Raw genomic sequence first — 13244 nt, forward strand, 5'->3', positions numbered from 1 at the left:
TGTTTATTTTTCAAACAGTACTTATATGAGGCGATCTAAAATACCCCTATGGGGATTACAATGCAAATAAAAAGTACATGAACCTGTGGATTTGCGCCCTCTACCGATATTGACATCAGACTTCGGTGCTCTATACCAAAACCTACAGTGGGGCCACACAGCCTGACCTTTGCGACATCTTATGAGAGGTTATGAGAGTTGGTGACTACCAGTAATTCTCATGTTTGGTCCTGTGAATCTAGAAAAGAGTACCGCAGGTTTTTGATCTACCTAGTTATAGGAGGACTGTTCAGAGCTGCTATCGGACAGCTCCGTACTTCCACATTTCATAATCAAAGCCGGTCGACTCAGGCGAGCCTGCTGGCTCGATTGCATTCGACTGATAAGTAACCTACTAGTGCTTATTGCTTGACTTCATACGAATCCGGCAAGTGAATGCACATTTTTGCTGGTGGGTATAGAAAACTAAAGGTGAAAACTAAAATGACAATTACAAGTCAATCCGATCATAGGCAAACCAATGTTCATTTGTGTGAAGATTGTGTCTACAATATAGTATGTGCACTATATCCCTGCAGTGCACAATTTTAAATACTACCAAATTGCATGCAACTGCGCTATACTGTAATGCATCTGGTTAATTTGGATTTAATTGTAAACTAATGTACAAACTGGATACAACACATTTTAAGTGAAATGTGTTAAATCATCATCCTATTTTTAGTTCATTACATTGGCTACCAGGATAAATAAGGCATTGAAACATTTAGGTGGCAAATGGATAATCACAAAAAAATCTAAATAGCATACTGATATTTGACATTGAATTGCAAAATGTAAGGCGAGCCACAATTTCCATTTTCTTTTTTTTCTTTTATTATTAGGCTAGTTTTATTTATTTTTAATCCAGCATGCATGCATTCATGCATGCACTGGAATGTTGAGAAAATGTTAACATCTCTAGGCTACAGTAAGCTGTGCATAACCAATAATTAAACACTTGTCCCCATTTTGGGCATGAGCAAACACAAAATAAATCCCCTTTTTTATATTTCTAAAAATGTCAAACAATGAAAATGCATAAATAAATTCATCACACTGTAGCTCGCTGTAGCTCACAGTGCAATGCATCGAGCTTGCAGTTGCAGATCGCTGTAATGTCGGGCCTATATTAATATTATAAGTGGTTAAATTATTACTTTCTGCAGCAATCAACAAAGTCCACATAGCACTGCCACTTACTCTGAGTAGTGGTGTTTGCAGTACAGTTTGTGGTCCCTCAGAAAGCAGGTGTTCCTGAGCGGGTCTCGACACACCGCACATCTCACGCACTGCTCGTGCCACAGGCCGCCGTTCAGTCTGAGCAGGAATTTGTCCCGTATGAGACGATGGCACCCGGCACACACAGCCCTGCGGTTCATGTCTGGGTTAGGAAAACAATGGACATTTATTGGACACTTCCCAAGCTGTAGCCTATATGATGAATTTACTTTGTTGTGTTCTCCCTTTAGCATCATTGTATATAGCCTATAATTCTACACTGCACTATTTTGCTAACTGTTAATAAAGTAGGCTTCAATCAAGAAATAATCAAGAAATAATTTGTTTATAATTCCGCCTAATATGCATATATAGTAAACACAAAATAAGCAGAAAATCTGCAGCTAAATGTCCTATAGGGACAACATTTTAAAAAGGGACATACATATCAATGCAACATAATTAAAACGCTTGCTTGGCTACAGTAATTAGGCTATATGATTATCAGATGCGTCAAATCTTACCAAAACGTGAGGATGCTTGTCCTTCCACCATAGCAAACCTCTGGCAAAGAAATGAATTATATGAAAACACAGTAAAACATTTAAACTATAGAAATGTCACAGCACATGCAAGGCGTTTCTGTCACGTTTTGTCTAAATTGTCATGCAACGAAAAGTACAATGTGTAAAACGGTTAGCATGCCTAACAACTTACCTTAAAAACAACAATTACAACCAAAAAACGTCCTAAATATCGTGGCAGTGCGTTTCTTAATGAACTCTTCTTCTCTCCCCCATGCATGAGAGGGACATCGCGGTGTAAGTTAGTTCAGTTCAGTCACAGTGCTGCCATGCTCACTCACTGCATCTTCAAACTTTGTGCTCGGAGCTCCGCTCCTATCAGAGCATGTCCGACGGTGTCTCATCCTCTCCTCTCCCCGTATGGAATATTTATCTGACAATTATGTCATTAGAACAAGTATTGTGTGTGTGCGTGTGTGTGTGTGCGTGCGTGCGTGTGTGTGTGTGTCAGAAGTCAGGACACAGCCTGGCAGCCTGCACCTGCACACGTGCATGAGCGCTCCCTGTGTTTTCGCCTGTGCAGACTCCAGCCCCCCTCCCCTCCCCTCCCCCGAATGAAACAGCCACATTGGATGTCACCAAAACAGTAAACACAACAAGAAAAAGGACTTGGTTTCATTATTTTTAAAAACACGTTGCATTATATACGTATTAATATACGCTAATGAAAAAAGGCTATAGGCTACACAATTAAATACCGGTAGGCATATATAAGGCATTATAATACATAGACTAGTCAATCAATGGGATATGTCAAAATGTGGCCTAGAAGTCGATACTATGTGGTTTTGCAAACATTAGCTTACCGGTAGTCTATTTTAAATCAAAATTGGATATTATTCAATCGTTTATTTTTCCATTTTAGTATAGGCTACAATGTATGGCCGATTTAGCTATAGCTATTATAAATTATCATATATTGTAATTTACTCTGAATATTGTGAATAATGCGTCCTAAAATGTCCTAATAATATTGTTTTATAAAGTCCTTATAGGTTGTAAATCCAGTAAATGCACCCTAAAAATTAAATGCACATTTCTCCAAAAGAGGATGAGTTTATTGTAGGACATAGAACAATATATAAAATTATAGAAACAAAATTATCAAAGGTTTGTCTTTAAATAAATAAATAAACTATATATATATATATATATATAGTTTATTTGTTCAATTCTTTATAATTTGTAATGTAATCTACAATACAAAGAAGAAAAAGAAAACAACAAATTAAATCCTTTTAGGCCTCCCCTGAGACGTCAATGGAAAAACCCAATAAACCCAGATAGGATTAGGATCTGATTGAAGCGCCGAAGCTATACTGTAGTAGTAGCAGCAGCGAGTGAAACGCACAGCTTCTGTAGGCTATCTTTCCAAGTGTATAGTCTGTTTACGCCATCTAGTGGCTGATGAAAAGAAGCGCCAATAGGTCAGTTGAAGTGGTGGAAGGAGTTGTCATCATAATTATCAATACAATGAATATATTGGCGCATAATAACATAAGTGCTATTTATGTTAATCTCGCTCAAGCCAGAATCAGTCTGTTAACAAAAGTAGCTCTGTAAAATATGAAAAACATAAAGTGCATGCATCAAATGGTGTCATAGTCTTACTGTCCTTTTATGGTATAGGCCTAATGTGATTTTACTGAAGTTATACGATAGAAAATAAAAAAACAACCATGCTGTTTTCGGCTCAGACGCACCCACCCAGCCAACCACCCAGGCACACACACAGTCACTTAAGGAAGTGGTTGCACCACTTAAAAATAAAAAATACACAAGCAAGACATTTCAGTAATTTTAAATAATTTTATTCTGTAAGAATTCTAAAGTGTATTTTCTTTTTTCTTTTTTTTTTTTAGAAATGTAGGGATGGTTTTTGTTTTTATACAAATCCTCTTTGAATAAAATATGATTTTCTTCTCTTTTCATATTGCATTGGGTTGCTCTTAAAACCGATACCTGAAATTATCTATTTACAAAAGGAAAAAAAAGAAAAAGAAAAAAAAATCTGTTAACAATTCTATTAGAATTTATTTTTTGACAGTTGACAGTGTACTCTCTCTTCCAAGAATCCCCTCCGTCCGCTCCTCAAGAGTGGCCCCTCCCGGACCACCACCACCCCGACCCCTCCCACCCACCCACCCAAAATACATTTTGTAATTCTTTAGACATTTCATATTCATTTTGTGCTTGGTACAAAATATGCCGTTTTACAACTTGAATCAAGTCTCTTTTATGTCTTTTTTCATCTTCATATCAATGAGATTGCAGGAGTTTATGTACATGAGCGAAGAGGGGACTTTTGTCATGTGATTTGATGCGGTGCCTCCAGCATCTCCATGAGGAAGGTGTCGATGGGCGTGTCGCCAATCAGCTTGAAGAAGAACAGGTGCTCTAGACACTTCAGGCCGATGGAGCGCAGGGCGGGCAGACGCAGCAGTAGCTTGGCAAACCTGCATAGGCAAAACATACAAATTACTGTACAAAGGCACCTGAGAAGTCTGGGAACCTCAATGTTAAATTGGCTTTACAAAAATGTAAAAGAAATAAAGAATAAATGCAAGCTTTGGAAAGTGGTCTGAAATAAGGTAAAGAATGCCTGATAATAATAATAATAATCATCCATTTTATTCGTAACGCACTTTACATTCAAAGTGCTACATTAACATAAAAAGCCATGAGATCCCCCTCCCCCTATGATTTTAACATGCTTGAACATTTACACATCAACAATTACTACCAATTGCTACAAAACCTGTGTATAGCCAGTCATTATGGCATTATAAGCAATAAGCTGAAGGATAAATTTACGTCTGGTAATGATGACGACTGTATACTTATTTCAGATCCTAACTGGCAGGCTGGGGGCCCACCTACGGGTGCCGTTTCCTCTGTACCAGGGATGTACCCTTAATTGGTCACCCCAACAACTAGCCAACAACCAATAAAACCACAGCATATCCATCCACTGGCTCTCACTGGCTATAAGATCCACACTCTCCAGGAGATGGGATCGAAAACTCACTAAAGTCACTCTAAATTAAACTCATGTGCTCGTATTTCAAGAAAATGTAAACATGGGGCACCCGCTGGCCTAGTGGTCCAGGCGCATGCCACATATAGGCTCTAGCCTGACAGCGCATTGTGTGTTCGAGTACCATTCATGACAACCTTTGCTTGTGTGATTATTCCCACAATTTATTTATTTATTTATTTTTCTTGCGAAGGGATTTTCCCTTATTTTCTTATTATTGGGAGTTTTATTGAGTGTGTAGATTTTAAGGACAGGGCAGACTTGTATGTTTCCTTTGTAAACGAGCAAGTAAACCTTTTGAAAGTGTAAGGGCTATACAAATACATTTGAGTTGAACTGGAAGAGGTAGAGGTTATGTACAGTTACTGGTTTTGTCTCGTCATGTAATTTCCTCTATTGACCTCACTGTTGTGACTACCAAAGCCAGTCTCCTCCAGTTGTCGTCATTCCATCTGTCTCAATAAACAGTCAGCCGAGTGGAGTGGTGAGTGGTGACATGCAACAGAGGTCCTTTAGTATCATTCACAGCCAACCAGGATTTATATGCCAGCCAGTCAGTTATATGATGTATCAGTGCAATGCATTAACATTACTGGACACACTTTAGCTTTATATCAGATTCAGAGAGTACATTTTCACTTAAATGTACATTCATTGTTAAAATCTTAGGTTGGGGTGATGCATAACATAAAACATACTGTAAATAAACAGTAAGACATAAGGCCAAGATGAATAAAAAGACATTCCACCAAAACGTGGAATGCCCGGCTGACATTTCTTTCAAAATTGTCCTGAAAACCACAAGGGGAGGTACTGTACATGTAAATTGGTGGTGTTATTCACTGCCACTGTTTTCCCCTGTTTTGCCCCTCCAGGGCTGGATTTACAGTAGTAGGGGCCCTACTAAACAAAATTTCAGGGACCCCCACGGCCGCGCGTTTTTTGTCCGTGCGGAAAAGCTGCGTGGCTGAAAAGAATTAGGGGTATTTTAGTTTTTAATTTTGGGGTACCCAGCCCCCCAAAAGACAGACACTGTCTGCAGTGCACATAGCAGAGCAGAAGTTCTTAATGTTTTAACCATAATAATACAACTAAATATAGAATAACTAAACACAAATCTCACTTGAATTGGATTGCAATACTTTACAATTTCATCAGCCCACCCTAGCAAAATGGTAAATCCGGGCCTGCCCTTTTCTCCTTTGTACATACACATCCTTCGGCAGTGGTTCAGGGGTAGAGTGGCCGGATGGGAACCGCAAGGTTGCCAGTTCGAACCCGGGCTCCTCCAGAGTTAGTGTCGAAGTGTCCTTGAGCAACACACTGAACCCCTAATTGCTCCTGATGTGCAGGTTGGTGCCTTGCATGGTTTCCTCTGTCATCGGTGTGTGAGTGGGTGAATGTAACGCACAATGCGCCTTGGATAAAGGTGCTATATAAATGCACCATTTACAACATAGAGTTTTTGCATTTGTTGATGACAATGCATTATTGTGTTAATTTTTATGCTATGTTGAATACGTAGGACCACAATGGAAACCAGCCCCCAGGACTTTTCTGTGTCATCCTTTTAGCCTTAATGTCTGACTGTTCTGTTTACATTTCTGGCTAATAAAGTATTCAATCAATCAAAACCGTGGTTATGGACAGTTTTGTCTGTGTAGTAGTAGAGTGATGTCTTGCCTACCTGCCAGGCTGGTCTGGATATTTCTGTTTGGTGTATGACTCCAAAGAGGCGTAAACCTTTTCCCTGAGCCCTTCTACTTCTGGTGGGTTGGACAGACCCTTGGCATCTGAAGTTAAAAAAAAAGCAAGTCTTCATAGTCATCCATTTTTACATCCTATGAAATCCGTGGCTAAACATCAATTGAAACCATTACAACTGCATTCAAACTACATTATCTCACACTAAAAGATGTTTGTTATAAAGACTGTCAAGAAGTTGAATGAAGACCATCCATAACTTATTCTAACCCCTCCCCGAAAAGGCCTATCTGTCCTGACATCTTATCCATAATTTGTACATTATGGATAACTAGAGCGGTGCCCTGGGCACTGACTGGCCTACTTGGAACGATGCAAGTTGGAAATGAATGCCCCACCTAGTTATTATGTCTTTGTCCCTATTATGCCCATATATGGAGTTCTTTGTCAGGCATGCCCAAATATGGAGTCTATGCCGATTGTGATGTCAGAACAGGCCAGCTCCATATATGGAGAATGGGTGATCAGGTCCAGAGCCTGGGCAGAGGCTTTTTGTGCTGGTTCTGGACAACCGGCTATCCGAACGGTTTTCGAGTTACGTGGATTACAGACGTACGAGGACATGCAGCCGTCGCGTGGGGCCAGATTTACATTACATTCTTATGATAGCCCACCCACTGAAGTTAAAGTAGCTCGCCTATTGGCTTTTAACAATCCACGGTGTCTAAACCAACCTACTACTTAGCAGGTCACACAACAATGGACCATTTATATGCATACAGTATTGACACTCGGCAGCTTTTGTAAAGCTTTGGTAGGTGTGAAGTGGTGTGTGTAGGGCTACGCACAGCCATGCATGTCCATGTCCATGCATGGCATGCATGGCACAGATAGCAGCGCCAACTCGAGGGAGTGGAGAGGGACAGTCAACGAGAGAGACAGAGAGAGGGAGCGAGTGAGGGAGAAAGGAAAAAAACCCTTCTGGTACTTTTTAATTAATAGCGTTTCGGCGTCAAGACTTCCTCAGCGTGTTAATAAAAGTCAGTAAATAACATTAATTGAAAAAGATATATATATTTTAAATCAATCTTGGCACTTCGTGCATGCGACCCCCCTACTAACGCACCCGCTCCCCCGGCCCTTGACGACCAATGAGTCTCGGGTATTATCTCTGGATTTCGACCTGTGAAAACCTTATGGGTCCATTTGGTTCCATTTGTACACTCTCAGAGTCAAACACTAACACTCACTGTTGTACGAGGTGAAAGTTGACCATACTAACCAGGGTTGAAGAGGACGATGGCTCGCAGGCAGCCCAGTTCCGTCTTATCCATCTGCATGTCTTTCATTTTAGACACCAACTCTGTTAGGACTCTGCAGGACACCAAGAGATTGGCGTTAGAGAAACATGACATTGAAGGTGAATGGACAGAAGGTGAAAGGACAGAAGGTGAAAGGACAAACTCTAACTCTAACGCAATCCATATATTCTGTGCTGACACTTGTTGATGTCTTTGCTAGTTAGCATTCATTTTTTTAAATAATAAATTCGGTTCTGTTCACAAAACTGTACTTATGTCAGATAACAGTAGAAGATTGGTTGTAATAGGGAGCTTTCAATGATTCTCTGAACATTATACAGGACACATTAGGCCCATCTTTTTACATTACCCACATGAACACTAGTGTCCCTATTCTGGGCATGTCACCGAACATTCAGTGAAGAAAACTCAGAAGCTGAGCGATGTGTGCATTCAGATCTGCCATTTTCAGCATTTGAGTGAAAAAAGAGCCAAGGGAAGGGGCCAAGTATAGACCCCTGGCAGTGTGGCATTGATAATTGCACGCGGTACCACGCCATCCACCAAAAACCCTTGAGGAGCATACGCCTGCACATTAGGGCATTAACGAGGGCAGACAGTAAAGTCGAAGTTGAGTCGATTCATCGTTTTATGACGGGGGAGGGGGGGACTTTAACAGGGGGCGGGTGGAGGTGCGCGCTCAAATACGGAGCAAAGCACTGCGCACACATTTGAAAATATATATTTTTTTATTTTTATTTTTTTCCGACTTTCGACTTCTCCTAATCTGAATCAACTTGTGTTAATGAAATCGATGCATCGATGCATCGATTTTTTAATTAATTCCCTAATGCACATGCATCGATTAAAAACAAATTTTCACACCTCAACAAAGTTTACAAAGGCTTTTGGTCACGCCATGGTCCATTGAGTGACCTGTAGTGTAGGTGTTAAGCGACGTGCACATGACGTCTTTAAAATGGCATCCTACCAAAGGTAAAATCAGCAATGCAACACTGACCCCTCGGGATACCTGGTCAACAAATTGGACCCGAGTTGGCTCTGTGCTTGAACCACTTTTCCCAAACATAGATGATCTACTAGCCTACAACGAGTCACTTTATGACGCGTTATGAGCCTGTAGATCTGCTATTTTTGCTAATGCTCCCCCCAGTGATAACGTGGTTAAACATTTACGCACACCACCAACAAACTAGAGGCCACAGCCTAATAAACATTATAATAACTCTTAGGTAAACTGTTCCCTGACATGTATGACATACCCTGATTGGTTTACTACGTACCTATCAAAGATGGACCCTACTCCAGCACTGTGTGCACTGCTTCTATGGACGTGGAGGCCGGTAGCCAATAGGATTCCATCTTTTACGGTGACGGAGCGGTGCGAAAAGGAGGCGATGAGCAGTTCGTTCCAGCCTAGACACAAACAACAAACACAATTATTTGTTACTGGCTTCACTCCTTCACTCCCCCACCCCCTTCTCATCACCCCTTTCCTAAAAATACTTCCAACGTATCTCTAAACAATGAATGGCATTTCACTTCTGCCGATAAAATGGACCGGCAAGTCCTTTCCCTCTCCAAAGCTATAAAGACTTCATGAGTCTCATTAGGCTTGTTGTGAGACTTCTCATGTGGGCCTGGGAGCCATCTGGCTTGCGAAACACCATTGTATGACACAGTAAAAATTAAGTCATTAATTAATCAGACAAATCAAATTTGTTGATTCATTGATCTATAAAACATAAACAAAACAAAAACCTACTACAACGTGCTTCTCGCTTGTGTGATTGCTCACAACATGAATCTATAGAATAATCTTTACCGAAACAAATCGATAAGTGCAGCCCTAACTATCAATAAACAGACTGTGAGCAGCGGTGGCCGAACGGATTGCGGAGCGGTCTTGATACCGGAAGGTCGCCAGTTCGAATCAGCGGTCCGACACGTTAAAATTACCACCGCTAAGTGCCCTTGAGCAAGGCATTGAACCACTACCATGAAATGTTCTATGAGCAGGGCCTGGCTGGAAACAAGTTCTTGAGCTTAGCCCAGATACCCTGGGTAAATATAGTAACTTTGCTTTGCTTTGCTTAGTTGTGTGTGCGAAACCTCTCACCAGCAGAGGGCAGACTTGTTGCAGCTATTATAGGAAATTGGCAAACTATCAGGTTTATGCAGCCTATGCTTGGCATCACTGCTCAATTGAACTAGAAGCCATTCATTTATTTATTGAGTGCACGTAAAAAGTAAATAAATAGGCCTAGTTGGGAAGGAATCATTAACCCGAATTAAATAATGACACCGTTGTGGAAAGCTTGTTGGATGCGTGGCGTTGAGGACATTAACACATCCCCTGTCAGCAGAGATAGGAAGTAACAAATACTCCGTTACTGTACTAAAGTACTTTGTTCAGATACCCAAGATATATGGAGTAAAGATGCCAAATTGTCCTATCACCAATTCACAACAATGCACACACAGTTGAAGATGAGACATCCAGCCCGGATGCCAGCTATTCACACTGCAACTGTGAGGTCGAACCACAAGATGGAAAAATAATAAATGCACGTTAAGTGTTACCACTTGAACTGAAAAGCTCAATGAGGAGACTGTAAAAAAAGATCTCCACGGGGCGCCCACTGGCCTAGTGGTCCAGGGGCATGCCACATATAAGCTCTGGCCTGACAGCGTGTCGTGTGTTCGAGTCCCCCACATGACGACCTTTGCTGCGTGTTTCTCCATTCTCTCTCTCTCCCACTTTCCCGTCTGTCTTCACTAATATCAATAAAGGCAAAAAGCCAAAACAAAAAAAAATCTTTAAAAAAAAAAGATCTCCACAAATGCTTCATGAACTTTCTCGAAGCTGGCACTGGCAGACAGTGTCTCAACCACAAACACATGGACACGGCTCCCACCACCACACTTATAATCTGTGAGTAGAATATTTTGATTTTATATCCTGCCACAACAGGTCAGCCGAGAGACGTTATGAAGGACTAGACTGAACTCTGAAATGGTCATTTTTGTGCAACCAATATCTTAATAAATCCCAATAAACTAACAATGAATTATTACAGAATACACAAATTGTGTAATCTATTTGTGTAATATATGTCTCGCCAGTCGTTGCCGTTGCATGTGCAATATAATGTTTAGGCTAGCCAATGGCCCAGTTTCCCAAAGGACATGATGTAAGAGGTATGGTGTTGCACATGCTCACATGCCCTCTAGGCCGCACACAGAAGCCTGTGAACATAGACATTCCGTGCATAGATGTGCCACGCAATGCCTCAGGTCTACCATTCTCAAATTTAATTTAATAATATTTGGACTGCTGGACAGCTGACAGTATATATATGTCCAGCAGTCCAAATATTATTAAATTAAATTTCAGAATGGTAGACCTGAGGCCTGAGACCTATCATACCAGGCCTCAGGCCTGAGGCCTACCATTGCGTGGCACATCTATGCACGGAATGTACACAGGCTTCTGTGTGCGGCCTAGAGGGCATCTGAGCATGTGCAACACCATACCTTTTACACCATGTGTCCTTTGGGAAACCGGGCCTCTGTCTGTCTTTTTGTCTCCTGTGTAATCTGTGCATATACTGTAGGTCTACGCTACTGTGAGCGAGCATAGACCTATACGAGTGCGCATGCGTGTGTGTGTGTGTGTGTGTGTGTGTGTGTGTGTGTGTGTACACGTGTCTACCTGCTCGTAGTAGGATGACTTGGTCATCTAGGGGGAGCTCAGAGAAGTGTGGAATCCTCTTAGCCCACTCTACCAACGTGAAGAGCTGTTTGTCTGCTGCTTGGCAGATGTTGGTGACGGGATCATTCGTCTGGAAACATACAAGAGAAAAGAATGTCCTATAACAGTGGTTCTCAACCAGTGGTCTGGGGACAACCAGTGGTCTCCACTCCAGCTAAATGATGGAGAGTTGGTAACTAACCACCCTAATTAGATCTTTAACTCTTGAGTTACGGGTCCATTTGGTTTCATTTTACGCTCTCAGAAGTTAAATTATTGTTAAACATCTACATTACTTAATTTACAAGACTACACAAATTAGAGAATGTAGAAGAATTGTTATTTTGATCAATGTTGATCCTATGCACAGCAATACAGCATGGAATTGTGGACAAAATCTTATCCAACAACAAAAAGAGTCTTGGGTCCGCAAAATCTCATCAAATGGTCGTCCGTGTGTTTGTATCTCTAATACTAAAACTTGAATAAACAGAACGTTAAAACAAATAATTAATAAATGGTCGTCCATGGTTCAAATGCACAAATAAATAATAGACGTTGATACGAAAAGCATTGAAAACTACTATAATAACATTCAAATCCAGTGGTACTCAAACGTTTTAATTTCAACAACTCCCACAACTAACACATTCACACCAGAAAGCTTTGCTGCGATTAAAACGAATCCTGCTGCGCATTGTCAGAAAGTGCACTTCGTTTGGCAGGTGTAAAGGCTCATTCGAATCTTAATGCGTATCAAAGAACCGCATTCTACTAAAAAAACGGGGGTTTCGCTTCGCTTCCAATCGCACTTGATTACGATTCGGTGCAGGTGTGAATGCAAGGAAATGAAGCAAACAATGTGGCGGGTGAGGAGCTAAACACAGTTGGAGACGGAGAAGGCATATTTTACGCAGCGCAAAGATGTCCCGTTACCGTGGATAGACGTGGTCGAATGAGGAGACTGAAGCCCTGATCGAAATGAGGACGAGTACATTAATCAATTGCTTAAGGAAACACATAAAAACACTGCAGTGTATTATAGCCTACAGAATATTCTGTCTGTCTGTCTGTCTGTCTGTCTGTCTGTCTGTCTGTCTGTCTGTCTGTCTGTGCGTGCCGTAAACATGGAGTGCTGTCACTGTGTGGGGACTGGGGAGTAGGGACTTTCATCTCGATAAACTTGTAAACATTTTGCGCTGCTGTCTGTTATATCAGTGCGCGCGCACGCACGCACGCACGCACACACACACACATGCACACACGCACACACACGCACACACGCACACACACACACACACACACACAGCCTCATCGGACTTCCAAGCCTTGCATTAGAGAGTTCAGTCTTTGATTCTTTTACACATATTAGCACAGAAAAGCAACAGAGTTAAAATGTTATATTGGTTATTAAGACTAGTCTATCATTAGTCTGAGGTTATCGGATCATTTAGTCTATCATGTGTGTTAATTACTTTTGATGCACTGTTGTTGTTCTGCTATGCCTATGCCCTTGCATGCCCTATTGCTGAGTGGGAGCTATTGTAGGAAGCTGAATATCTGGATCTTAAGTACCGGTACAA

General features: G+C 41.2%; 2 protein-coding genes across 3 annotated transcripts in view; both read right to left on the reverse strand.

Moving 5' to 3' along the window:
- lmx1a (LIM homeobox transcription factor 1, alpha) overlaps positions 1–1421 on the reverse strand; it is a gene marked incomplete at both ends in the record, with an annotated part of 12700 nt that extends 11279 nt beyond the window's left edge. Inside the window, one exon of the mRNA XM_079505755.1 lies at positions 1243–1421. Within this exon, the coding sequence (XP_079361881.1) occupies positions 1243–1421 (179 nt within the window). The remainder of the gene's footprint in view (positions 1–1242) is intronic.
- A 2573-nt stretch (positions 1422–3994) lies between these two features.
- rxrgb (retinoid X receptor, gamma b) overlaps positions 3995–13244 on the reverse strand; it is a 60618-nt gene continuing 51368 nt past the window's right edge. For both annotated transcript variants that reach the window (XM_079505237.1, XM_079505238.1), the window contains exons 6-10: positions 11623–11752; positions 9191–9323; positions 7868–7959; positions 6569–6674; positions 3995–4300 (exon numbers count right to left, since the gene is read on the reverse strand). In XM_079505237.1, coding sequence (XP_079361363.1) covers positions 4153–4300; positions 6569–6674; positions 7868–7959; positions 9191–9323; positions 11623–11752 — 609 coding nt within the window. In that variant the 3' untranslated portion in view covers positions 3995–4152. The remainder of the gene's footprint in view (positions 4301–6568; positions 6675–7867; positions 7960–9190; positions 9324–11622; positions 11753–13244) is intronic.

The sequence above is a fragment of the Electrona antarctica genome, assembly GCF_951216825.1.
Source record: "Electrona antarctica genome assembly, chromosome: 7".
NCBI classification, from domain to species: domain Eukaryota; kingdom Metazoa; phylum Chordata; class Actinopteri; order Myctophiformes; family Myctophidae; genus Electrona; species Electrona antarctica.